The sequence below is a fragment of the Dendronephthya gigantea genome, unplaced genomic scaffold, assembly GCF_004324835.1.
Source record: "Dendronephthya gigantea isolate DGI-Jeju-01 unplaced genomic scaffold, DenGig_1.0 000001F, whole genome shotgun sequence".
In the NCBI taxonomy this organism is placed as follows: domain Eukaryota; kingdom Metazoa; phylum Cnidaria; class Anthozoa; order Malacalcyonacea; family Nephtheidae; genus Dendronephthya; species Dendronephthya gigantea.
This window is the reverse complement of record NW_021163011.1, coordinates 2,185,639-2,212,971: the sequence shown is the minus strand read 5'-3', so window position 1 is coordinate 2,212,971 and position 27,333 is coordinate 2,185,639. Positions and strand designations below refer to the sequence as shown.

Genomic DNA, 27,333 nt, shown 5'->3' with positions numbered 1-27,333 from the left:
GACTTGTACAGCGTAGTAGCCACAGGAAATCGAAGAAAAGAACGGGCAGTAGAGACGGGAAATCGAAGAAAAGAACGGGCAACGCTAAAATAGGCAACGAGAAAAGCTGATAAGGAAATTTTATTCATTTTCTTACAAGAATGCTTTCATGAAAAATATCAATGTTACAACGATTTTGATTTTTGACCATAACTAACATGCAAGTACTTGAGGAGCTTCTGATGGTGGTGTTGGTGGAGGTTGCGACCCCTCTTTCACATCAGTCTTTCCACGTCTGAAGATGGACACGCTCAATGCAAACAGTTCACTATCCACAGGTTCAACTGCGTTGTTTTCCATCAATAGTTTTTTCCCAAGCTAATGGAGAAACATAATGTTCACAATATAAAAAATCCCTACCTTCAGACAATAAGAAAATAATAAATAAAATAAATAAGAAAACTAAACTCCGCTATATTGACATCAATCATATCAAGTGTTTTTAACAGAGACAAAAAACCTGCTATTTTGCTACAAAGATTTATTACATTCCTGCTACATGAAAAAGTTGATTTGAGGAAACAATGAGAGGCCAATAAATAGAAAAAGCAGACGAGATCTCCAGAGACCAATTTCCATTCAGAAAATTTTCATTCTTTCCTGCGAAATGTAGACATGTTTTTCAAGAGATCCCACGGTCCATTTGTCGCCTCTCAAGGCAAAACCCAGGTTAAGTTATCAACAAGCAGTTCTAGAAAACGCCTACACATACCTTTGTCGTGGTGAGTCTACGAAGCTGCTTTCGAATGTGAAAGTCTCTGCGAGCACACAGAGCTCGACGACATGGTCCTATGTCGTTGACAACATTCTCTCGTTCCTTCATCTTTCTTGCTTCAGCAGCGACCAATGCGCCAATTGTCAGTTTCTTTTGGTCAGGGACAAGAAGTAAGTCTTTCATTGCTCTATCAGGAGCATCCTGCGAGCATTTCTCTTGAACTCTTTTGGTGAGCGAAGCTCCGGCCAGAGCCGAGGATATGCCGATGCGGGAGAATATATTTCCAGCCGAAAAACGCTTGATGTAGTCCCCAGGCTCCGACACTACACCAGAGAAAAACAAAAAAAAACAGAAGGTTGTGTGAAACTAAGGTAAAAATTTTCAACGCAAAAACTGCGGTGAAGGAAAAAGTTATCTTGAAAGGGATTTGACTTTGCATGTTCCGCGAACCCTATGACAGCAATGGAGATTAGGATGGTGACGATTGATAAGCGAAAAGGCCTGAGTAATTTTTTTCCTCATAAATCGTAGGTGAGATAAGCCAGAAGTATGTGGTATGATGTTATTATTAGCATCATGTTAAACTACATGCCCTCACTTGCTATCACTTAGATCAGAAAATAATTTTATTCCATTTCTAAATAAGAAAACGAAAAGGGCGTAGAACCAGAGCTTAACTCTGGACCTAACCAACACTTGATAAACCCAATCCAAATGTAAATGTCACTGGCAATTTTGGGGCACTGTAAACAGGTCCATAAATTGGCTGCGGAGACAATTTTTTCAGGTTTCATACCATTTTCTGTCTTCTTCTCCAATACGCTCCAGTCGACGTCCTCGATATCAAGAGTCTGTGTCGTTTCTTTCACTCTACTTTCTTGCTTTTCATCAGCAATAATGGCTTCTAACTCGTCATCACTGATGGGATCATAAACATCCTCAAACGAGCCATCATGATCAACAGTATTGTCATCATTGTTCTTTGAAACATTACTTTTTACTTGTTTTTCCTCAGCGTTTGAAGCGCCATCTGGTTTGTCTTTTTCACCACCCTCGCTTCCATCACTCCAGTCACTGAACTCCTAGATATACAAAAAGATCAATACTTATATATAGTACGATCAATGCACCTCGTTGACACTTTGCCAGACGAAACCTCGTTAGCATCTTGCCGGAATTGCGGGCTGCCAGCCACCGAAGAAAAGACGCGGAAATCGAAACAATGATTACATCCGAGCAAGGCTTGACAAATTGTGATAAATAATAAATTTAATACAAATCGGCATGGAATAAATGTTAATTGTGTTTAGTTGTTCACAGGTCGTATAAAAAGACAGGGAAACGTAAAGTAAAGTGAATATTAATAGATATATTGTTTCCATGGCAAATGATTGAGTGTGTTCTAAATAGTGGATTGAAATTCCTAAATAGGAAGTTTTAGGGTTGATGGCTGTGGAAGGCATCGAAGAACAAGGCAAGAAAATATTTCGCTACATCTGGTATTAGTGATGGCAGGTTATTACCATTATAACCTTCTTCGCTAACCTGGCTAGCTATACATAGGGCGTTGGTACAAAAAGATGTTGTCGGGTACCACCAAATATTACAGAAGTAATCGATAATTTTACGCAACAAAATTTGCAGGTGAAAATATTTTCGTGGGAGTGAAACTACCAAGTGGAAGTGTGCCCACATTAGGAAGGGTGACTTCCTGAGAGGTACCCGCAAAAATGAATTCAGTTTACCTGTTCGCCAGGTTTTTTCTCGGTTTTCGTTTCTTCAGTGAGCACTGCTTCACTTTCCTTGGTACTATCAACCTCACTGCGGCGTTCTTTGGCATCACCATCTACATCTGAACCAGATTTCCTCGTTGCTTCCAATTGTTCTTTGTTTTTCGATTTCCTTACATCTTTGTCTTTCGAAGTTTCCCGCGTACGCCTTCCGTCCGGTGTACCAGCGGAAGCTTTGGTAGTGCCAGTCTCTTCATCCGACGAATCGCGTCTCTTTGTCTTTTTATCTTTGTCTTTTCGCGACTTTTTAGCGTCTTTATCGTCCATCTTCAAAATTGCCTCTTTTTTCTCAACATCGTCAATCGGTTTTGCTGCAGCGTCCTGGTTTGATGGCTCAGGGGTAGAAACCTTTTTACGCTTCACCGAGTCAGACCGTTGTGGAGGGCCAGGTGATACTTTTGGCCGTTTTCTAAAATTTGTAACCGGATAAAAGTTGTCAGGAACGTGGTGCATACAGAGAACTCTATATTGTTGGGTGCATAGCGCTATTAAGAAGACAAAATAAAATGTAGAAAATTACCTCGAGGACGTCTGCTGCTCCTTAACTTCAGAAGCAGGACTATGACCCTCCTCATAATCCCACTCTTCTGATTCTGGAGGTGTTCCAGAGCCACGTTTCCGCTCCTTGCGGTGACCTACCGTACACAGAAAGCCACATTTTGAGCGGATTATTAGGCAGTTAGTAACTAATAACTAGTCTCAGGTAAAGACATGCTAACTAGGAATGCTGAGAGACATAACTAATGAGACAAGAACAGCAATTCTTAAGTTGAATGTGGCAACATAGATTCGAGTGGTAGCTGCTCTGATTACAGAGAGTCGATTTCGAGTTAACTAGTTCTTCACTGTGTGTTGATTGTGTGATGCAAAAGCAATTTTTTATCAATGCCTCACTCCCGTGCTGTATATAAATGTTGAAACATTATAGGTTAACCACCACTCAAATCACATTGATTTAGATGTTTAGTGAAACCTACGAAATTAGCTTCAATGCATGTATTTTAACAGAGGAAAATCTCACATAACTCGCAGTCTTTTACACAGGGCAGAAAGTAAATCCATCTTGTGGGAGAAGGGAATTTCGTTTGAAAAGGGCTTGTTTTAAATGGAGGGGGGAAATTTAGAGGAAACAGCTAGGCAGATTAAATCTCATCAGATAAGCTGGTCTGCACGCATTTCGAGAGAAAGCGATTCCAAAAAATCGATCGTGCTACATATTACACTTAATGAAAATCGCCCCTACTCAAATAACACAAAATAGGTATGAACTGACCTTTCCTATCTCCATGAGATTGTTCGGCCTCAGCACGGGAACGTTTACCTCTGGATGTCTTCCCGTCATCCTGATATCGCTCACGTCCTTCGTGGTATCTCTCAGACTCTCTATACCCACGTTCTCCCCTGCGTTCATGCCACCCCGGGTCAGGACGATCTTCCATTTCTCTGAAACGTCCGCCTGGAGATAGAATACATTGTACGCTTTGTTATTATTACTGCTGATAATATACATGTGTCACACCTTTAACCCGTCAATCCACCGAAAGTCCTTCTGACGTGTGAGAATTGTTAGGTAAGAATGCATATCTGAGTTCACACAAAAGATGGCGGTAATTTTTGAAGAGTAATGCACATAGTCTCGCAAGAAAAGTACGTATAGAAAGATGATGCGATTGCAAAAGTTGACCGAAGTATGCAACAAGACACAAAAATGCACCCTTGCGGTAAGCCGACGTGGAATTCTCAGAAATGTTGTTTATACGTTTCCGCCAATAAAAAGCCAGGATATTGATGAAGTATGAGCTACAGCTGAGTTCGTATTAACCATGGCTTCCACAAGTGATTGGCATATAGCTGTCTTTATATGGAGATGAATAGGCAACAACAGACAGAAACCAAAAAACGTTTAAAATGTACAATATTTATAAGCTCTAATTTAACTGGCATCAATAATATGGACATGCAACGCCACTTACTCGCCATTTTCACGTCGTATTTGACGTTCACGTCCTCGTGCTAAATCTCCCTATTATTTATATATGACAGCCGCTTTCTTGGAATTTTGTTGGAAACAGTTGGCTGCTTGACTCCATTCATTTGCAGAAAGCTACTAGTGTCTTTTTATAATCTTGCACATTCGGAACACGGCTAACTAGAAGTTATTCTTCATTTTATTATATAGCTGAACAAATCGTTGATCATATTTTAAATTAATGTAATTGTCATTGGAAGGCCGAAGTGTCTTTGTCCAACATAAAAGAGTTGAAACATAAGTACCTAAAGCACAATCTTACCTCTATCAGGGTGTGGTCTATCCCGATCGTAGTGTCGATTAAACTCGCCATGTCCAACTCTGCCCTCTCCACGGCGCTCGTTATATTCTCTAGCATCATATCCATCGTATCCGTCGCGTCCTCGCATATCGCGGGTCCAAGCGCCACGAAAGTCAGGAGGACCATCTCTGTAATCGTGTCGCGCGTCAAACGGATGGCGACGATCTCTAGTTAAGTTGTAAAAATCGAAATGTAATTTTCCAATCATTTGCATCTTTGGAATGGTCATGCATGAAATTGGTACAGTGGATTTGATCGCGGCACATGCATTTAGAGCTGAAGTATGGTGCACAGTTTCTAACTTAAATTTCTTTGAATGGATGAGAATCGCAATGCATGAAATGTTATTTAAACCGTACAGTTAAAAAAATGACGGATTGGAATCAAACGAATGACCTGTAACTTAGTCAACTGAGATTGCTGGGCCGTCTATTCAATGCCATGCAGGGGAATCTAAAACCATTCTCACAGCAGAACCTCGAGATAAAATGAGATTTTTTTCGGGCCTTCCATCCAATATATTGCAACTTATAGATACCTACCGTTCTTCAAACTCACGAAATCGTTCCCTTTCGCGAGGATCTCTGTAATCCACTCTTTGAAACTCGCGATAATCTCTCGAGTCTCTATGATCCCGGGAGTCCCGGGGGTCCCTCGTATCCTTCGACCCCCTGCCTTCCATGCATCGATCAACCCCTTCATCACGCGTTCGCCTGTGATCTCTCGCGTGCTCACGGTAATATTTTTCTTCCTCACGGCGATCGTAGTCCGAGGCACGTTCTTTGCGCTCGTCAGAATGGTGTTCTCTTCCTTCGGGCACATTTTTTGAATCCTCGTTCGTCCGTTCCGAGGTCTCGTCCGCGTGTTCAGAATGATCGCGCGATGCCGTGGATTTCTTGTCCTTGCGCTGATCTCGCTTCGGTTCTTTTGCAGGAACTTCTTTTTTCTTTTCCGCCTCTCGTTCAACCGGTTGTCTGCGCACCTTACCGCGAACTTCTTTCTCCTCGGTCGACCCACTTTCCATTTCCTCGCTCTCCGACTCGTCGGAGCTGCTCGAACTGTCGCTGTCGCTCGACTCCGACACGTCTTCGGGCGCCTGTTGTTTCGCAACGGGTCTACTCTTTTTGGCAAGTTTTATTTCTTTCTGTACGACAGTTTGCGATTCTCTCTGCCGCGAGTCATTCTTCTCTCTCCTTTGAGAGACAGCGGTGGATGTATCCATAATATACGATGCTTCCATATCTAAAGACAGGGGAAGCTGCTGCTTGAATTCTGGCGATGGTGTACGCGGACCTTTCCTCTTTTTCTCTTCTTGTCCCGGTTTAGTTTTCTGCGACTTAACATACTCTTGCGGTACTGGAGGATCAGGAGCCTCTCTTTGTCTCTCCGCTTTCTTCGCCTTCTGTTTTACATCCTTTTGAATACCTTCCACGGCTTTAGACCTCGATTTTCGTTCTTCTCTTACCGATTCTTTGTGTTCAACCACTTGCACCTTCTCTCGTGAAGGACTGCGCTGAGGAGCTGATTTCTTTTTAACTCTATCAATTTTATTTTCAGGAACTCTTTCAGTTGCCTTTCCGGTCCTTTGCTTCTCGCGAGTTTGCTGCCCTTTGTGCGGAACATAGTCTTCACCGCGAGGTTGATCGACCTGCTGTTGTTGACGGCTTCGCTTTTCCACGACGGGTGAACGGGTTTCCTGATGCGATGAGCGAGCATCCCTCTCGAATGACGGTGAACTGCTTCTTGCATCGAAAGGAGGCGAACGCGGAACTCTTTCGTTGTATGGCGGTCTGGTTTCTTTTTCCGAGTGAGTCGAGCGAGTCTCCCTCGCAAATGGCTGCTGTCGAGATGGTGCTTGCCTGGATTCCCTTTCAAACTGGGTCGTTCGAGGTTCTCTCTCGAATGATGGTGGCCCCGATTCCCGTTCAAATTGGGATTGGCGCGATGCTTTCTCATAGTGTCGTGATTCTCTTTCACCGTGAACTTGGCCAGATTCCCTTTCGTGTTGTGTCTTACGTGATTCCCTCTCCAAGTGTTGTGATTCCCTTTCGAACTGACGCGATTCTTTCTCAAGCTGAGCTTGGTGTTCTCGCTCCATCTGGCGTGTCTCCCTCTCGAACTGTCGCTCTTCTCTTTCCAGCTGTCGCGTTTCCCTGTCCATCTGACGCGACTCCCGTTCGTACTTTGGTCCACGAGATTCCACGGAGCGGTGCTCTCTTTCGTACGTCGCAGGACGTGCTTCGCCCAGTATATGAGGCGAACGATTTCTCTTATCAACGTGATGGATCTCCGGTTCGAACTGTACAAGGGCAATGTTCTTTTCACGCTTCGATTCGTGGCTATGTCTAGTTCTGCTGTCGTGCTCTGCTGGTGAATGAAAACCATCCCCTTTTCGTTTCGTTTCGTGGTACTCGCGCTGAAACACGTCGCTTTCGTATTCTTCTTTCCTAAACGGAACTTCTGCCTCTTCATGATCGGAATCATTGCTGTGTTTTTTCTTCTTTTTCCCACCCGATGATTTATTTGCTTTCTTCGATTTCTCTCCAAAATCACCATCACCAACATGGAAGGCCTCCATGCGATGGGCATCGCCCTTGTGGGATTTCTTCTTCATTTTTTTCTTCGACTTGTCGGATTTGCTTTTCTTTTTCTTTTCCGGTTTAACATTCTCCTCTTGATACGGCGGCGACGAGTCCCCTGCGAGAGGGACATTAGGCATCCTCACCAACGGTTCATCGTGCTGGTCAATCTTTGCAATCTGCCGGCGCAGATCGTTGCGGCGTTCTTCCAAAGCCACTTCACGGGCATGATGCATGGCCCCTCTCACTTCCCAATCAAGCTGTTTCCCCTCATTCCCATCCTCGCTGTCGCTGTTATCTTGCAGGTTCCATCCGCTGGTGGATGTCGATCTTTTGTGGACAACGTCTTGCCTTTTTTCAGCGACTTTCGGCTCTTCTGGTGCCCTTCGATGCTCCTTCACCAACTTTGAATCTAAATACATAAAAATCAAATACACGCCTAATTGATACATCCCATACTGCAATTTGGTTGACCACGAGGAGGAGCATGACAAGTTCTTATAGATCTATAATATGCCTTTACTGTTATGTACAGTAGGCCAGAAAATCCAGTTCAATCTGAAGTACAAAATAAGATCACAATAAAATAGAAAGTGAAATCTAATAGTTTATAAATAATTCTATTTTCCCACAGGTTTCATGATGTTATGTTTATATATTTCTCTTTGAAAAACCATCCATATATTTAGTTTCATATAAATATTGTGAAGCGGAATAAGAAATTATCATTAAATTGTTAAATAATTTGAATACTGTAAAGTTACATTGTGTACCTTCTCGTAGAGATTCTTTTGTGACTTTAATACTTTCAGCCTTCATTCGCTTTGTGGGTTTCTTCGAGGTATGGTCAGATGAATCCGCATCCGGACTGTGAACTCGTTTCACTCGCACTACAAAAATACACATATACAGGAATACTTACATTACGGTGCAGAGTTACTTCATAGCTAAGGAAGAAGGCCTCAATTTGGCTTTAAACAGTTCATTTTTATGCGAGTGACGGCATAATCTATTAGGGTAAATCATTTCATCACAAACAAAATCAGCTGAACTTCACGAAATTTTTTAGTCGCTATTGGATGATTGGATTTAGTCGCTTCGTTGTACAGAAAGTATGTGCTATACTTTTAAGGAATATGGAATTGTATCACTATAAAGCTCTTTCCAATTAACATCTTTGCTCTCACCTGGTTCATCGTTTTTGCTGTTGAAGAAAAAAAAGAGAAATGTCTTTTAGGATATATTGAAAACACTAGACGACATGGCCGGGAGTGAGATTGAATGAGGTTGAACATGATATGAAGAATAAACATGCCGAAGTTTGGTGAATTCTTTTCAACAATTATTAATTGCATGTAGAAAAAAATAATGAACAGTTCAACAACAAGACGCGAATTTTTGTAGTTGACTGTACATGAAGTGTCTACTTTGAATTTAGAGTTGTGTTTGATTTTCATCGTCGTGAAAACAATTAATTCTGAGTGGAAATGTACCTGACAATGCTACGAATTATCTTTAGTTTCGACTTTCCTTCAGACGTCGAACCGTGATCGTATCGACATTTGCTTCCGAAAGGGCAGCGTCCATCTTTCAACCAATAACGACATTTTTCCACGGGATCACTGTAGTCCTCTCTTCTAGACTGGGATCTCTATATATAGAGGCAAAACGGATTATGCAATAAAACAGCACGCATGCGCCGAATTACGCATAAAAACAATGCGGCATCTCAGCTTAATAAAGAAGTCGTGGGTGCCTTGTTCGGTAAGAAGGGTAAGAGGTATGGTATATACTGTAGGTTAGATAGCTTTCTACTAGAAACTGTGGACCTGGACACATTGCAAAAAAAAAGTATGCGTTGACATGGCTTTGAATTGCGGATATATTTGCTTTGCTATAAAATCTGTTTAGGATAGAGTAATCACTGGAAATTCAGAACTAGCTCCCAAAAACTGGTTGACTGACAACTCGGTACTCTTTTCGGGGAGACCCTTTACAGAGATGGAATTAAAATTTAAAAAACCCAATAAGTTTTCAATACAAGTATAACCTAATCAAAAAAGGCTGTCAAACAAAAACCTTAAACCTTAACTATATCAAGCGGGCAATGCCTTGGCTATAACTTGCCGATATTGCATGCCGTTTTTGAACATCGCTGGTTCACATTTGTGCATGTCTGTCTTGCTCTTAATTAAAATACTACAGAATATGTTATCCAGCTAGCTATTTCTCCCCCCTGCATTTGCCCTACGAGTTTAATTTCACTATACTACATTTTGAGAAAACGAAAATTCACGATTCTGATTGGCTAATTCTGCCACTAATCATAGTTAAGCGCTATCTTTTTTCCAACGGACCCTGATTGGTACACTGAGTGTCAACACTTTAACAAACGGTGACAGCTCAAGATGTTGGACGGTATTATTTAAAAGGCAGATACGCAGTTATATACACTAGTACAAGAAAGTGTTGTGGTTTCGCGCAGACCAGGAAAGGCTACGTCTAAATTCTAATTTAAAATCCTCAGGTCAGAAACGAACATATATGCCCTACTTGAAAACCAGAATGTTGAATGAATCCTTATGAATTTACATATTTTTATGCAAATTAAATTGGGTGTATATTTTACATCACATGATTAAGGCCACTCAAAGTTGCGTGGTTTACTCTACTTGGAAATAAGAAGCACGTGAAAGCCCTCTTTAAAGGTAGTTTAGAGTTCGCTTTGTTTAAATTTTAATCCGCATATTTCCAAAGATATCAAGAGCTTTCAGAATATTTGCGAATCAAGAACGCTTTTAGTTCGCCATACTTTTAAATGAATATGAGACAGAGTTGATGTTCAGAGATATGCGAAACAAGTAGACTATGAAATTTTGAAACAAGTAGACTACTCATTGCTATGAGCAGAACCGATGCGCCTTTGTCCGATGCCCCCTTTAAGTTTATGTTTGCTGAATTGCTGTTTTCGTATGTCACCGGCAGACGGCGATGGCTATTTTCGGTGATCATTGACGTATAAAGTGCTTTGTACATGTTACTTTGAATATATTTTAGGCCTAAATTAGGCATTAAAAAAGGGAGAATTGAAACGCCGACTGTCTATGACATAAAAACCACGCCTTTCGCCGACAAAACCACTTGAGTTATGTCTTCCTATTTGAAAAGCGGTACTAAAGCATCAACAATAGACTTGAGAAGGGCAAAATATTACAGCCCACGTGTGTGGTTCATTGAATGCGTGACTCAAGAAAGCTTTCATTTTCTTTTTCAAAATATACGCTAACTGGATCCTATGACATGCACCATGGATACGAAAATGACGAAATACGAAACGAAATCGATTGCTTACTTTAAATGGAGCAAGAAAAAACATCTCTGGAGTGAATTCCTTGAGAAATACGGAGTTCCTAACTTAGTTCGTGTAAAAGAAGGACAACACGGCGTGAATGACACGTGTATTATCGAAAATGATCAGCTTCTCATGTTACATGCGCTGGTGCCGAAGCACAGTTACACCGCAGAGGATTCCCTCGGTAGAACTATAGCGATCCCAGTCGAGTGCGAGAACAAGCTTCTAGTGTGTCCTATGACTGGTACATGCGATGCTATATTTGTCTCTGACATAACGGACGTTATCGGGAGCGCAAAATATTTCCGGGTTCTAGAGAATAAGAGAATCGAAGACAAAGAAATCGATTACTTCAAGCCGGAGTCCATCGTCGAAGTTGATTATATTGACGCAGGGAACTCCGTGGTTAAATTCAGAGATGTCGATGAGCCTGTACCGTTCAGCTGTCGCATTGAGTTTGAGGCGTTGTTGGACTATCGCGAGTATACGTTGAAAGATGCTGTGAGAGAGTTTGGCTTGCCAATTAAGGTACATGCAGACATGCAGGTTTATGCAGGTGCATATCTAGTGAACTGTAATAAGACCTGAATCGCTAACTCGGCCGTCATATTTGAAGTCAAGTTTGAAGGCAGTTTATTTTTCAGTTTTTCAACGTTTGAGACAGACGTAGTGAGTGATTATCTATAGGAATATTCGACTAGAACTATATGTAAAATACAATCATTTGCCAATTTTTACAAGAATTGAACGAGAAATATAGTGAGTGATTATCTAGGGATGTCTATAAAACTATATAAAATATAGTCATTCGCTAATTTTTATAAAAATCGGAAGAGAAAAGTCAAAAACTCAGTTTTTTGCTTCAACTTTTGGCTTCAACCAAATATAGCGCTGAAATAAAGGAGTTAGCGTCCCAGATTTTATTACAGTTTACTGGGGCTGCTTGTATAAAACTCTTTAAGTACATTTTGCATAGAATTATATACACACTTCAAATTAAACCTAGGATCAGAAAACGGTATACTCAACCATAGCATTTACCTGCATCGAGTGAAGTGCTAAAAATCATAGTCGATTTACATTTAGCATAGTTAAATCCTAGTTAATTCTACTTTCACTACAGGTAAAAGTTAACTACTCTTTTGTACAACTGGGCCCTGTTGCATATCTAGTTGCTATACGACTATTTTTTAACCGTTTTTCTGAAGTAATGTCCAGTGAAGAAAAACTATGTTAATTTTCTAGTGTATACAAGTGTATATACAATTTTCTAGTGTATGTATTTTCTAGCGGTGAGAACATGTCTTAACAGTCTTAGGACTAAATTAACTTTCAGTTTTCTACAGGATAACTCAAAAAATTCTATCCGACATCTCATACTGATCGAGCTCAGAAAAACCAAAACTCACGACTAAAAATAGACTGCAGTAGAAATTATTCATTGCTATTCATATCTAATATTTTCTATTTATAGTCACAAACGTGACAGTTTTGCGAACAACTTGTGAGTTTTACCATAGTAACATCATTAGATGACGTCCCAATTTCATAATTTTTCGCAATTCTGCGCTCAACTGGAAAACGCAGTATGAATTCATGACAAGCCCTGTCAGTTCTAAAGTGTTCTTCCTATATGCACGTTCGACCGTCAGTTTAAATTCCTGTATTTTGCATTTCAGGTTCGCTTTTTATTAAGTAGAAATGACAAGCAACGAGTGGATGACGAATGGTGCGAGTTTAAGGTCTCTAGTCTTGGAAAGGTGACAATTTCTTACATTTCAAAACCTGACCTTGTAGTGGCTGCAACAGAGATAGATGATGATCAATCATTAACTCTGCCCCGAAAGACTGTGAAATGCTTGCAAATATCCAGATATTACAACTTACAGGTTTCGGTGGTTAAAAGACTTCATAAGAACGATTCTGCTTCTCTAAAGATTATTCACGATTTCAACAGTGCATTTCTCGAAAAATACGATCTTAAGGAATTGAATAGCCCGGAGAAATTCCAGTATCTTGTGACACAAGATGGGAATTTCAAGTCTCAAATAACAAGCGCCGTGTTGGAGGAAAAGGTTGTTGGAAAGAATGAAAAGGTTCCGAAACATGACAACAACGTTCAAATCCAACTAAGAAGGGAAAAGTCCGTTTTAAAAACACAACTGGCAATTCTTCGCAGATGTACACGACGCAGTAGAAATGACACCATGTGTATTGACCGATCTCCAGGCGAAGACATTGAATCCCAGACCGATGTGTATCAAGGAGCATATGCCTCTGGAAAACGACGTAACTACACCCACACGCTTCGCAGCGCAAGAAGGAAACACACTTACGAATTGCCGCCGAAAAATGACAGAGCATGCGAGAGCAATGGTTGCAGTAAATTATCAAATAACGACCACGAATTTAAATTCGTCGACAGCGATGCAACGTGTGAGAATCGTGCGACCATACGGTTACAAAGTCAAGCTAGCATCACTGTGCCCAATGATTCCGCGAACTCAAAGTCACGGGATCATGTGGATGTGCAGTCACGCGATTACGTGAATATGTCTTCACAGGATAACTTTGATATGACGTCACGTGACTATGTTGATATGACTTCACGTGACTACGTTGATATGACGAAACGTGACTATGTTCATATTACGTCACGTGACTACGTTGATATGACTTCACGTGACTATGTTGATATGACTTTACGTGACTACGTTGATATTACGTCACGTGACTACGTTGATATGACGACACAGAAGTGTGTAGGGTTGTCTTTACAGAATGAAAAGGGCCAGGGTGATTATGTAAATTGTCCTTGTGTTCCGTTGCCCTCAGCTAGTCCACAACAAATAAACAGCGAGCAGTGCCAAAACATGATAAAAAATACTGTATTTGAACATGGAGCTCAAGCGTGCCCTGACATCAAGAAGTTGGACTCCAGGAGTAAACGCTCAGCTGAGGCGATCAGGCTTGAAATCCATAAAGAAAAGTTGACACCTTCTACAAAAGACACCATATTGCTGAAACCAAGCGTTGACGTCTCTACTGAGACTAAAGAGTTCGAAAATGGCAAGGAGATATCATCACATAAAAATATCAAGATTAAAGACTGTCCCAGCAATCAATCAAAAATGCTGATTCTACCTAAGGATCTCTTGAGCGTAAAACTGAAACATGTTGAACCCGCTGTAACTTTAGGATGCAAGCCAGATAATAATAATTTTGGGAAAACCAACAGTTTCAAGACAGTAACTAAATTCTCCCAAAATGTTAAAAAGCACACCAAAAAGGCTCCTGTACGCATACCTACGCATCTTACATTACTAAAATCTGGTGGGAAAACGGCTGAAGAAACTATGCATTTGTTGACAAAAACGGAAAACAAAATGATCTCAGTTGACAGTGACAAATTAAATAGTAAAATGATGGCTTCTGTTGGTGAATGTGATACAACTGAAGCTGGTTGGAAGAAATCCAACAACAATAAAACCTCAAATGCAACAGTTTGGTTACAAGTTCCCAGCAAAGTCCCAGTAAAGCTTCCAGTCCAAAATTGTCAGTTCTCCCGAAAGCCTAAAGTTCCCCCACCTGTTATCCCTAGGACTAAAACCAGAATAGCTAGGGTTGACAGTCAAGCAGTGAGTGATGCTGGCTCTTTACCATTAAACCTGAACAATGCTACATAAGTAAATTTCAAAGGAAACAAATTGACTGAATCTGGTATAATAGGCTATTAATTTGAGTTTCTTTGAGAAGCTTGTAAATGTGCAAAGTTATAATAATAAAGAACCTGCTAAAATTAAACAAAACTAATATGTATAGATGAGTGACAAAAAATGAAAAAAGTGTAATCTATAAGCTACATACAAAGTGTTTTAAACAGGTAGGTATCTATTTGTTTATTTCATATTTACTGTACTTATTGCTTTGTTGAGCTTAATATTTCATTTTGCAAAGACATTAGTTTCGACTACAAAAAACTTTAACACAACTGAACTTTATTAAAGGGGTTTTTAAAAGTGTAAACCTGAATTTTGATGAAACAATTTCCACTTTAAAGCTTTTACTGTTGATTGCAATCACTGCATAAATAATCGAAAAATAACATTCCACTTTCATTCCATAAAGATTTTGTATTGTTTTAATGTGTTGAAGGTGGACACATTTTAACAAAAAGTCTATAAATGGTCTGTTAATGAGACAGAAAAAAATGGTGATGTTTACTTGACTAGATTTGTTTCCAAATAATCATTTCATAATATAAGCTTAGATTTAGGTTTGGATAGCTCAGGAAATCCCACACCTATAAACTTTTGAGCGAATTTGGCAATAATCTTCACATAAAATGCACCTTGTTTATCCGGTGATTGACAATAGATTTAAACATGTGTTAAGGGAAAGTGCCCTTTGGGTTTGCCAATCATTATTTCAGACAATTGTCCCCGAGCCGGTGCAAAGCACCGGGCGAGGGTACTAATTCCGCCTGGAGATTTTAATTACGCCCGGGAAAGCAAATGCGAAATGAAAGTTGTCCGCCATTATGTCATGGACGTTGGGCGTTTTTGTAAGTTATGCGCATGTGTGAGTTAAAACTGGTAACTAGCAAGACGAGTTAAAACTGGTAACTAGCAAACGTTTAGAAACGTGCGATTGGCTAAATCAAAATTTGGGTCCCGTCAGTATAACTGATATTTTGAATTTTAAAACTTTTTTTTAAATAATATTTTTGATTTTGATGGTCTTAAAAATATACAGAAAAACTGACTCGTAAAATTGACTAAAATATAATGTAAAAGATGCCTTCGGATAGAAAAACATTCATTCAAATGGATGGTAAAATATCTATGATTTTGAAGCATTTTTAAAGTGTTTTTGAGCAGGTAAATGGGTAGATTTTGTATTTTAAAGCTTGCAAGTATTTTGCAAGTTTAATATGTGGATTTATCAACAAATGTATGACACCTCTTTGAATTTATTAGTCAATTTCGCTGAAATTTTAAAGGTGAATCTGTTTAAAAAGTAATGAAATTTCGCAAAAATTGTAGTATTTAAAACTATTCATAGCACAATTATGATTATAGTCAAATTTGATAGCTCGAGAGTCGACTTTATAATTGTACCAAGATATAGGATTTTACTTTACGGACTTTCAGCAGAAATCAAATGAGTATTATAGAATTTCAGAGATGGAAATATATGTTTATTGCTTCAGGCGAGGGGATTTTGCATGCATGTATTTCTAGTATTTTTAATAAATGGGATGGTCAGAATAGTTTGATAGTTCTCTTTCGTTCTCATGAGTCAACAATGGGTTGGGTGTTATTTTTTACGTCTGCAACATAGCGAATATCATAGCAAAGGCTGCGTTGCACTAAATATACAATCCGTACCATCTTTAACTTGGTTAACAGAATCAAAAGCACCATGAAATAATTGAAATTAGAACAGTGTATCGTGTAAATACCTCCACTGCACCTGGCCCCAGTCTGTCAAAAACACTCTTTCTTGGTAAAGTCGTATCTGTGATCTTCTTAGATCCTTCCACTGTCACCTTCCTTGTTAATCGGGAGCTAGACATCTTCAAATATCAAGCAATCAAAAATATAATCTCAGCAAACTCCGCTTACAAAGACGCCATGTTTTGCAATTCTGCCTGTTCGTTGGTCTTCGGGAATTCCTCCATTTTTCCCTAAAATTTCCCATCCTGTGCTGGGAAGCAACCTAAACGATTTAAAATAAACGTAAGCGGTAAGTTTCAATGTCAGTGACTTTATAATCCGCTTTACGTGATCGGTTTTCGTCCGAATGTCAGTATTTGTTCTATTTAAAAAAAAATGGTGATTTACAATTATCTTAATATTCAAGGTTGCCATTAAAAAAACCAAAATCATGTCGAACCTCAAAGAATTCCAACATTTACGGATAGATAATTGAAGTGATCAGAATATAATAAAAATTTAAAAAGCATACATCTAAAGGCTAAATTGCAAAATCACGTCACTTTCCGTAATCCGAATAGCCTACGAAGCTCCACCGAGAATCTGATTTTGGTTGAATTGAAAGATTTCTTCTTCACCCAACGTGGGAAAAAGGATGAGTTCCACACAAGAATCTGATGGAGATTTTCAATCTTGGTTTGGCAGTTCTAAATGGAAAACTGCATTGTATGTTGGGTTGCCACTGTTGGGTGTTGGCGTTGTATGTGTTTATTTATGGAAGAGGCGGTCGGTTGAAGATACAACACCTAGACCAAACGAAGACGTTGAAACCCCAGAACCAACACTGGTATGCCGTATGGATTCTTCTTTTAATTAGTAATAAAAGAACAGGTTTTTTAAAAAGTATTGCGATGCCCTTGTTATTTTCAAAAAATAATTGACTGTAAATATTCCAGCTTGCAAATGACAGGGTAATAACTGCCAGAAAAACTGAATGAATTATGCCACCACCTTCGTTTGTAGCCTCAGGCAAACAGGACAAAGGAAAGAATGTGTTATGTATGAGTGTGATTTGCTAATTTATTCATCTGAAGTAGCAACCTTGACAAGTTGGTGCTTTTTATGGTGGCTATATAGCGTACCAGGCAGAGAGCATGTCATTAATTGCATCAGATCATGGTGAGGGAGTCCTAGCCTTGTGGCCCCTATCTTGTTACAGAAGTGTTGTATAAGCACAATTTTGCAGAGTAGTGATAAAATTTTTTCCAACTAAGTTTCTGGATGCAAATCAGTACTCTTATTTTAGGGAAATAAGTTGAAAAATCTCAAATATGTCAGCTCACACCTATAGTTGCACACCTATAGTTGTAATCCCTAGAGACAGACCACATTATGTGTATTGTTATTTTAGCCTCCAATACATTGTACATCAGACTTCTTTTTATGTGTGGTACTTCTTTTTGTGGTCGGTAATACACAGTATGCCTTCTTACTTTGACACCAATATATAACCATGATCCATTTTTGTTTTCTAAGACTCCAAAAGAGGAGGCTCAAAAATCAAAGTTGAAGGGAAATGAACTATTCAAAGCAAAGAAATATGAAGAGGCCATTGAGTGTTACTCTTCAGCTATTAGTATTTGTCCTAAGGAGAACAAAGCAGATTTGGCAATATATTTCCAAAACAGGGCTGCTGCTCATGAACAATTGGTAAGTGCTAGGTAATGTATTAATATCCACCTTAAATCAATCTACATCTAATCGCTACTTCGAGTAGCTAAGTTTTTTGTGTGACAAGTAGTCCTATGGCTATGCTTTGGTGTGTATAAGATGCACTAAACCCCTGTAGTTTAGCTTCCATTAAATGAAGTGATTGAATAGACATATTTATAAGATTTATTTTAAACAATTCCACTTGCATTTGTTTTTAATATATAGAAAAACTATGATGATGTCATATCAGACTGTAAACAAGGTAATTGTGATAAAGAATGCCAGCCATCCATGGCTACTTATGGCAGCTATATTGTTATTTGGAAATATAAATTTATTTATGTAACCAAAATAAAATTGTGCATTTATTTACCAATCATTTGCAGCCTTGCAATACAATAAAAAATATACAAAAGCTTATTTAAGAAGAGCTAAAGCATACGAAATGTTGGACCAAAAACAGAACTGTTTGCAAGGTTTGTCAAAACGTTTTGCAACCTACATGCATATACACACTAATTTTTTCCCTGGATCGCACCAATGTATTTTTATTCTACAGTTATTATCCTCTTCTTTTGTCACTGTTGTTTTCTATCAGATTTGACGGCTGTCTCCATGATAGAAGGATTGCAAAATTCTTCATGGATGGTTCAAATGGATCAGATACTGAAACAGATAGGGACTGAAAAAGCTGCAGAACATTTTAAAGTGAGTATTATAACAGTATCACCCTTGGTTTAACCTATAAAACAAAATAAAGTTATGAACAACATCACCAGGATGCTTTTCCCTCTGCACACTAAAAATACACTAAATATGTCAGAATCAGTTGAGCAACATGATTTTTAATGTGCTTCCTGAAGTACAAATATAACATTTGTATGAAATGAGTAACATTAATTTTGTAACACCTTTTCAAATTATAGAATCGCGTTAGTGTTTTGCCATCAAACGTCTTTATTAAAGCATATCTGGATTCTTTTTCTGAAGGTATTGTCTTTGGAGCGATCTTTAAATTTTGCAGTTAGAATGCAAAGTCAATGCTTTTGTATACATATATGTATTGAAAAACGTATTATTCTAAAATGAGCACATTACATACTGACTTCTAACCCTCTCCCTGTGCACAGTAGCTACATATTGCGCATTCACACCCGTATTCCAATGATGCCTCACAGGAAAGATACACCTTAATCATCTGGTCTTGCAGAATGTTACGATATCAAATTATCTGTTCAACCATTTATGCTATTGCCGCCTGTTAGGTCGCCTGTGTCAATTATTTTTCAGGCAATAAGTACCTGCCTAATTTACTGAAGTACGCATCAAACATCGGCTTGAAAAACGTCGGGTGAATGTAATTCAGGCCTAGTCCATACGTCGCATTTTGGTCCCGTCGAATGCAATTCGAACAATAGATAATGAGATGATAATGAGGCTTACCATCTCATCTATTGTTTGAATTGCATTCAACGCGACCAAAATGTGACGTATGAACTTGGCCTCATTATCACATGATTGGTTACCTTTCATCAACGCATAGGTGCGCTATCCGGCCACTCTATTCAGGTCAGTCTACTCAATTTGCCGCCCTCGATCAATTTCTAGATGTAACGTTGACTTTGGATGAGAGTGATAATGTTGAAACAGAGCCATATCTTCAAGCTGTTAGAGAAGCACTTGATGATAAATTTGATAACATCATCAGTCTTTGCACAAAAGAAATTGATAAACCTGGTACGTGCTTTTAAGGCGCTCCTTGAAGTTTTTGACATTGCTCGTAGCCCGAATTTCGTCTCATTATAAATCTTCAAAAATGAAACCAATGTAGTGCACGCCGAAAATTTAAATAAAACAAAGTTCAATCATAAAGCGTGCGTATGTGATTATTGAAATCGAATAATTGTATTGTTTTAAACGTGTCAAGTATTTTCTTGAGAATACAATGCGTGGTTTGAGACGGCATAAATACATTTTTTTTCATCCAGCAAAGCCAAGCGTGATATTTCTTTGCATTTCCTTCTTTAGAACCAAGTCCATATTTAGCAAAAGCAATATGCCTACGCGGTACCATGCATACGCTAATGTCGATGCAAACCGAAGCCTTGAAAGACTTTGATCGAGTTATCAGTTTAGAAGATGCTTCTGTTAAGGTGAAGACGAGAAATAGATTCATATTTCTAACAGTTCACACTGAGAAACTGTAGTAATAAAAACCATATAGGCGATGAAAAAAAATAATTGAAAAAATGATATTAATAATGGTTTTCAGGTGGGGAAACTATTACAATAGTTACACTTCTGTTATATGGTTGAGAATATTTGATTGATAATACTTTTTCTATAATGGTGACCTATTTGCTAATAAAAGGATATGGATTCTGTCTCGAGTCAAGTGTTTCCATTCTTCATTTCTGTGTTTTCAGGTCAAAGTGAATGCTCTAGTAAAAAGAGCTAGCATCAAGGTTCAAATGACCCAGAACACGCAGGAAGCATACAAAGATTTCAACGAAGCAATAAAGCTGGATCCGGAGAATGGAGATATTTTCCACCATAGAGGACAGGTATAGTGTGTATCAAAAAATCTAAATTGCTGCCCGGAACCGGAAGGTTAAACCCTAATCTTTATCTATTATACCCACATTCCAGATCAACGCTTTAACTGATAAACTTCCCGAAGCCAAAGAAGATTTCGAGAGATGCGTGGAAATCAACCCATCATTTGTTTCAGCGAAAGTTCAACTTGCCTTTTGTATTTATAAAACAGCAATGACGCAACAGTCAACGTTGTTGCTTCAGGGGGCAAAGCGAATGTTTAACGATATTATTGCAAGCCATCCAACGCACGCAGATGCTTACAGCTTGTTCGCCCAGGTAGTTGAAATGGCGGTCAGATCAGTTCTGCTGTTATATATGTGAAGTTCCAGAAAACTATTCGCCTTGGATTTGTATAAAATTTAGGGGCTGTTAAGTCACACTTTGAAGCTACTTTAATTCGATCTTTTGATATAAGTTTAGTAAACATTTATGATGTCGAATCTTTCAACCAATCGAAAAAATATAAATTACATATTTTTTCCCGCCGCCATAAAATTCAAATAAGTTTTATGATTGGCCATATCCATGTCGGACTCCCGATGCATAACGATATTAAAATCCTGCAGTGTGTACATATTGTACTGTGTAATTTTAGTTGAACCAAGAAATGCAAGACTTTGATGCTGCCGATAAAAATTTCGATACTGCTATTTCGATCGAGCCAAATAATCCTGTGCATTACGTTTACAAGGCGTAAGTAGTGAAATCCACTTTTTCCTTCTTTTCTCTCTTTCTTTCTTTTCTTCTCTTTCTTTTTTCCTTTTCTTTCTCTTACTCTTTTTATCTCTCTTTTCTCCCCCTATTTTTTTCTATTTTGCTTTCTTTCTCTTACTCTCTTTTCTTTCTTTTTCTTCCCTTTCTCCCCCTCTATTTCTTTATTCTTCTTTCTCTTACGTTTTCTTCCCTAATTTTCCCTCTATTTCATTTTCTTTCTCTTATTTTTTTCTTCCCTCTTTTTTCTTTCTTTTCTTCTTTTTTTCTCTTTCTTTCACCTCTTCTGTACTTCCCTTCTCATCTTACCCTTAAAGTTATCAATGCAGCTATAATCAAGCACAGCAATACATGTTTGTTTCAGATTGTTGGTTTGCCAGTGGAAACGAGATATTCAAAAAGCAATGGATCTTTTAAAGAAAGCTGTTACTCTTGATCCAAAATGTGACTTTGCGTTTGAAACACTTGCAACGCTACAAGTCCAAAGGTATGCAATATGACATTGAAACTTTCCTTCACACTTTACTCCAATACATCTCAAACATATCGAAAAATATCCCAATGGTATAAAAGTCATTCTTCTGCTACAATAAGTTCAAGTTACAATAATCATTATATAATTACAGGTGAAATTTTTTTACCTGCAAAACCAAGAACTGAACAAAATCTGTGCATTTTTCTTTCAGTGGAGAGTTTAAGGAAGCGATCGAGAATTTTGACAAAGCTCTTGAACTTGTACGAAGTGAAAGTGAGATGGCACATACCTTCTCTATCCGACAAGCGGCTCTAGCTCAAGAATATGTGACTAAAGTGATTGGCCTCACGCCTCCCAGACTGTTCTAAGACTTTAGGACAATATATATGACCTGTCCTTTCCGGGACATGTGATAAAGTTGATTGTTAATTGGCCTTACTTTTATTGAAAAAAATATTTTATTAGTGATGTTGGCGTAAATATTTTTAGTATAATTATTGACATTTCTAATTTGTAATGATCTTTTTTCTATCGTGAACGTGCCTAATTTGAAGAACTTTTTTCTCCATCACCATTTTCAACTGCGTACAGTAATGTCCTTACGTTCTCAAAGGATAGAAATTGCACGATTTTCAATACGCATTTCTTAACCTATAGTATCTTTAATTGCATGTTAGCTGTCAAAATTCGAGACGCCAGTGCATCGCGCTTTGTCTTGGCTATTCAAATTCCGACTATATAGGCATGACGGTCATTGTTTGCGTTTTTTGGGGAAACCCTATGCATATCCCTGTGCATATCTATAACAAATAAAGAGGTTTTCAACGAATTTGTTATCAAAAGACTTAGGCCTGGGTTATACGTCGTATTGGTCGCGTCGAATGCAATTCAAACAATAGATAATGAGATGATAATGAAGCTTAATGAGGTTTATCATCTCATTATCTATTGTTTGAATTGCATTCGACGCGACCAAAATGCGACGTATAACCTAGGCCTTAATCATGACTTGCCCCTTAAGATGGAGTGATTCAACGAGAACAATAATTAAGCAAGCAAGAACAATGGGTAAACGAAATACAAAAGAAAGGATTTTGACAGAGCTGTCTTGTGAATTTCGGCGAAGTCATCATTGTACGTAAACGAGCAAGAATGGAAGAAGCGAGTCAAAGGAAGAATTTTTATCACCCAGAATAGGTTTCGCGAGAGTTCTACTCGTCGGATTTGATACAATTAGCTTTTAGAGCTGAAGATCGATTATACTCATTCACAAAGTAATAGGTGTTATAAGGAAAATGCATGAAGTCTGTTTGCTTCAGACGGAAGCGACTTTGGCAAAGAACCTGATTACTCACAGCGACAAAGACCTACGGAAGAGAAATGAGGCGAGGAGCTCCGACCCCCGCTAATACAAAGACAAGCACCTCATGGACGGTCAACGTGTAGGGTGGGCTAATGAGAAAAATGGTAAAGGTAAGGACGTTTCTATATTACAGACAAGTATACACAACGGTGATTGGCATAGACCGGGTTTATATATCCAGATATAGACCATGTAGTTGGTACGTGTATATGAGAGGTCCACTAGCTGGATATAAATCTGGTCTATATGTGTATATAAACCAGGAATATCATAATTAGGTTAATTCAGTTCAATTCTAATCATTAATCCCAGTTTTTCTGAGACGATTTCGCTAGTGGAAAACCGGATTAATGCGTAGTTTTGTAATCGCGTAGCGACAACGGTATTTGAGGGACAAATTTCTTAAGGAGTCATTTTTGGAGTCCCAGCATGGGTAATAACTTTATAGCGCAAGCTGCGAGTAGTTAGTCCTCATTTTGAAATTGATACACAAGTCTTCACTCGGTAACCTATGATAATACGAATAGAACTCCTGACAAACAGTTTTGGCATTCACATGTATTTAAACCAGCGCTATTACAAATAATAACAGGTGTAAAAAACCGTTCATGTTATCACTACCACTTCCAAGTACCAAAATACATCGCCCATACACGACAATCATGTTGGGCACCTTTCAATTTTTGTGCCGCGCGGACCCACGCTTTTTCACACGCTCCCGACTTTGCAGGAAGAAAATTTTGTTCCGGAAAAGCTTCGGTACGATATCCTTGCGTGAAATGGGAACAGCCGAGCAGGACAATTTAAATATGTTAACGGTGAATGCATGGGTATTCTAACAATTACCTGGCGGTGTTCAGGTTGCTTTTTACATTTTGAGTGTTTTCGAATATTTATAGAGACAAATATATAAAGCAGCGAAATTTCGCAAGCGATTCTGGCGGTATAATCGCGTGCTTTTTATGTTAATGGAATACTTTTAAAAGTTTATATAACTTTATATATAACTGATATAACTTTATATACTGATAATTGAAATGACCTTTGATGCCAAATTTCGAAAGGATTTCAAAATAGCAATGAGCTTTTACGCTTCGCCTAAAATAAACAGGTGGTCGTGCGGAAAAACAAAGAAATGATTGAGAAAACAGGTAGCAAGCCAGATTGCTACCAGTAATACTGTTCAATTACGGTCCTTTCTTGTGGAAACGGCAGAACCCTATGTGCATTGAACCGCATGAGCAGAGAGATCTCTGCATGCAGTTTGTATTAAGCGAGATTTGAACGAAGAGGAACAAGGCCAAATTTGTTTTCTCGCTGTCTATCAAAACGCCATGTTTACTAACTGAAGAAGAATCTACCAAAGTGATAAGTCACACGAGTGGCAGCCTTCACTGAAAGAAGAACCTGACGCAGGCGTCTACATAAACACTAAAGGGAATTTTATTCACGGAAGCAAATATTAAGTGAATGCAAACTTTCGTTTTGTTGGAAAGAATTGTTATACCAACCGATACTGGATATCGACCATATCATATAAATATATTGTATATATTTTCCAAGCGTTAATTTCTAACGAACACATTTTATATCATACTTGCATTGTGAGTTATTTAAAGAACTAAAAGAAGAAAAGAGTCAAGAAACCTGAAAACGTCGCTACTGGCCTTTCACCGCGGACTGTTGTTATCATTATAAAAAAATCAGGTGAACTGAAGTTGATAATTGTTGAAGTCAGGAATAATCAAAAACGATCAGAATAGACGAAGACCTAGTTCTACATATCTGTTGTGCAGTATCAGCTTATTCTTTGAAGAAAAAACTACGTATATAGGCTTTTTTCAGTGTCTCAAAGAGTAATCAAAGAAAGCGATTTACAGGATAAAAGCCAAATGTTAGCTAGTCCGCGACCCCGTCCTTTGAACCTAGATCTTAGTCATGTCCCGAAGCAAGAGAAACACAACTCGCATTTGACCGATGAATCGATGTCTTGCTTCTCCACGAACCTTCAGATTCAGGTTTGTGATCCAATTGGAAGCGGAGGATTCGGCACCGTTTACTGCGGGCTGCTCGATAACCAAAAGATTGCCGTCAAGAAGTTGAGGTCGAATACGAAGACGAAAGATTTGGTGTGGAATAGCTTCTTGGCGGAACTCCGAGTGATGCGGCTGAACCATGACAATATTGTAAAGGTCTTGGGGGCCATGACGTTGGAGAACACTCCTTGTTTAGTGATGGAGTTTGCCGGGAATAGAAATCTCCAGGAATTGATTGAATGCAAGGACGAGGAACTGTCCATTTCACGACGTCTCGATATTTCGTCCGCTGTAGCTTGCGGGCTGGAGTATATCCACAATCAGGGCTTGGTCCATCTCGATATCAAGCCCGCCAACCTGATCATCAACAGTGAATCTTCGTGCAAGATCGCCGACTTTGGTTGTTCTCTTAAGATCGACGAACTGGACGGCGATCTTCGACCGAATTTCTACCTCACCGGTACGCATGCGTATAAGGCACCGGAGCTGCTACTTGGAGAGTTCCCCACAACGCAGGCTGACGTGTACTCTCTGGGGATTTGCATGTGGCAAATGTTGTCTCGAGTGGAACCGTACGCGGGCGAGGACCCGCAGCTGGTGATATTTGGTATTGCGACAAACTCGGTTAGACCGCGTCTACCCAAAGGCTTGCCCGAATCCGATGGTGAATATCGAAAACTGTTTCAAAAGTGCTGGAATGGTGCCCCACATGACCGTCCAACCCCTTCGGCTCTACAAATCCAACTGTCGGTTCATCGTGATCTGGCTTAAGGATAATTGTTTCTTTAATTTATTAAAGAAAGAACTTATTCCTTCTGCTCTTGGGAACAGAAAAAATAAGACAGTGGGGCCAAATTGCCATTCCATAAATGGATTTCAGTGCCAGCACGCTTAAATGAAATCATGTTTGATTCTACGGATATCTTCATTTTTACGGTCGCTTCAGTCTTAGTTGAATTATGCATTGGGTTTATTATATGCATGCTTTTTTATTCTGTAGAGACTGCACGCGGGTTAGCTTAGTCATGGTATAGTTAATGTAGCTATAAGACTTTTACAAGTCAAAGAATATTGTCAGGATAGAAGAGAAAAAAGACATACATTTTACATGTAACCAAATCGGTAGACTATATTTAATAAATATAAGGGGTGTGCTTGTTTCGCAAGTAAACATTACACAAAGTTTTACTCATATACATTTAAAAAAAATATATTTTATCAAATGTCATGCACATCACATGATACGATTTTAAGTACATAAAAAAATTCTAGAATTGATTGACCGATCCATATGCGCGTGCAATAAAAACAATAATTAAACGTTACATACGACTCTCTCAATAAAGCCAAGGCAAGAAATAGCCCATATAAAGTGGCCAAAATTCAAAGTTTATATCATTTATGTAAATCCGAAAGAATTAAAATATCTATTTCTTTTGGATAGCCTAAGTGAATTTTCCTTTCAAGATTTTTTCAGTGCAACCACAACTGCTGTTATTAATAAACTCCCTCGAAAGACCGGGTATATATATATATATATATATATATATATATATATATATATATATATATATATATATATATATATATATATATATATATATATATATATATATATATATATATATATATATATATATATATATACACCCATTTGCAAAAACGTTGGCCGCAGATAGATAGATAGACAGATACTCGAAATCTAATTAGAATTGCATATGTTGTGTATTATGATTGAAATCCCATGCAAATGTAATCATATGCAATTCTAATTAGACCTCGAGTATCTATCTATCTATCTATCTGCGGCCAACGTTTTTGCAAATGGGTGTATATATATATATAAATATATATATATATATATATATATATACATATATATATATATATATAATATATATATATATATATATATATAATATATATTAATATATATATATATATAGTGCCCCCTAATAAAACAGATAGAATGCTTTGAAATTTATCTGTTTTAAATTATATATGGGTTGCAGGTCAAAACTAAGTTTCGATATCTATAAAGGTTTGAACTTCAAAATGAACCCCTCGTCAGGTGCTAATACACCTGTACGCCCTATATATCTATATACGCCATGTGTAAATATAATCATACAGTCATAATATTCTATATAGGCTCAGTCTTATATATATATATATATATATCATGCAGGCTCAT

General features: G+C 38.4%; 3 protein-coding genes across 3 annotated transcripts; 2 read left to right on the top strand and 1 right to left on the bottom strand.

Moving 5' to 3' along the window:
* Positions 1–112: 112 nt before the first annotated feature.
* LOC114524847 (zinc finger CCCH domain-containing protein 13-like) lies at positions 113–16,478 on the bottom strand. The gene is made up of 12 exons (XM_028546050.1): positions 16,270–16,478; positions 8,947–9,104; positions 8,641–8,657; positions 8,227–8,343; positions 5,417–7,865; positions 4,836–5,041; positions 3,818–4,000; positions 3,065–3,179; positions 2,500–2,953; positions 1,551–1,836; positions 752–1,077; positions 113–357 (listed from the first exon to the last, which is right to left on the bottom strand). Exons 1-12 carry the CDS (start codon positions 16,381–16,383, stop codon positions 193–195), a joined length of 4,590 nt encoding a protein of 1,529 aa, XP_028401851.1. The 5' UTR covers positions 16,384–16,478; the 3' UTR covers positions 113–192.
* A 356-nt stretch (positions 16,479–16,834) lies between these two features.
* Positions 16,835–22,208, top strand: LOC114524856 (mitochondrial import receptor subunit TOM70-like). Its single transcript, XM_028546061.1, has 13 exons — positions 16,835–17,090; positions 17,780–17,953; positions 18,182–18,218; positions 18,343–18,432; positions 18,555–18,664; positions 18,883–18,946; positions 19,565–19,693; positions 19,985–20,109; positions 20,383–20,520; positions 20,606–20,830; positions 21,150–21,247; positions 21,630–21,752; positions 21,952–22,208. The coding sequence occupies exons 1-13, from the start codon at positions 16,899–16,901 to the stop codon at positions 22,106–22,108; spliced, it is 1,662 nt and encodes a 553-aa protein (XP_028401862.1). The 5' UTR covers positions 16,835–16,898; the 3' UTR covers positions 22,109–22,208.
* Positions 22,209–24,280: 2,072 nt separating this feature from the next.
* Positions 24,281–26,549, top strand: LOC114530135 (serine/threonine-protein kinase mos-like). The gene has a single exon (XM_028551723.1). The coding sequence runs from the start codon at positions 24,996–24,998 to the stop codon at positions 25,908–25,910; it is 915 nt and encodes a 304-aa protein (XP_028407524.1). The 5' UTR covers positions 24,281–24,995; the 3' UTR covers positions 25,911–26,549.
* The last annotated feature ends 784 nt before the right edge of the window (positions 26,550–27,333 follow it).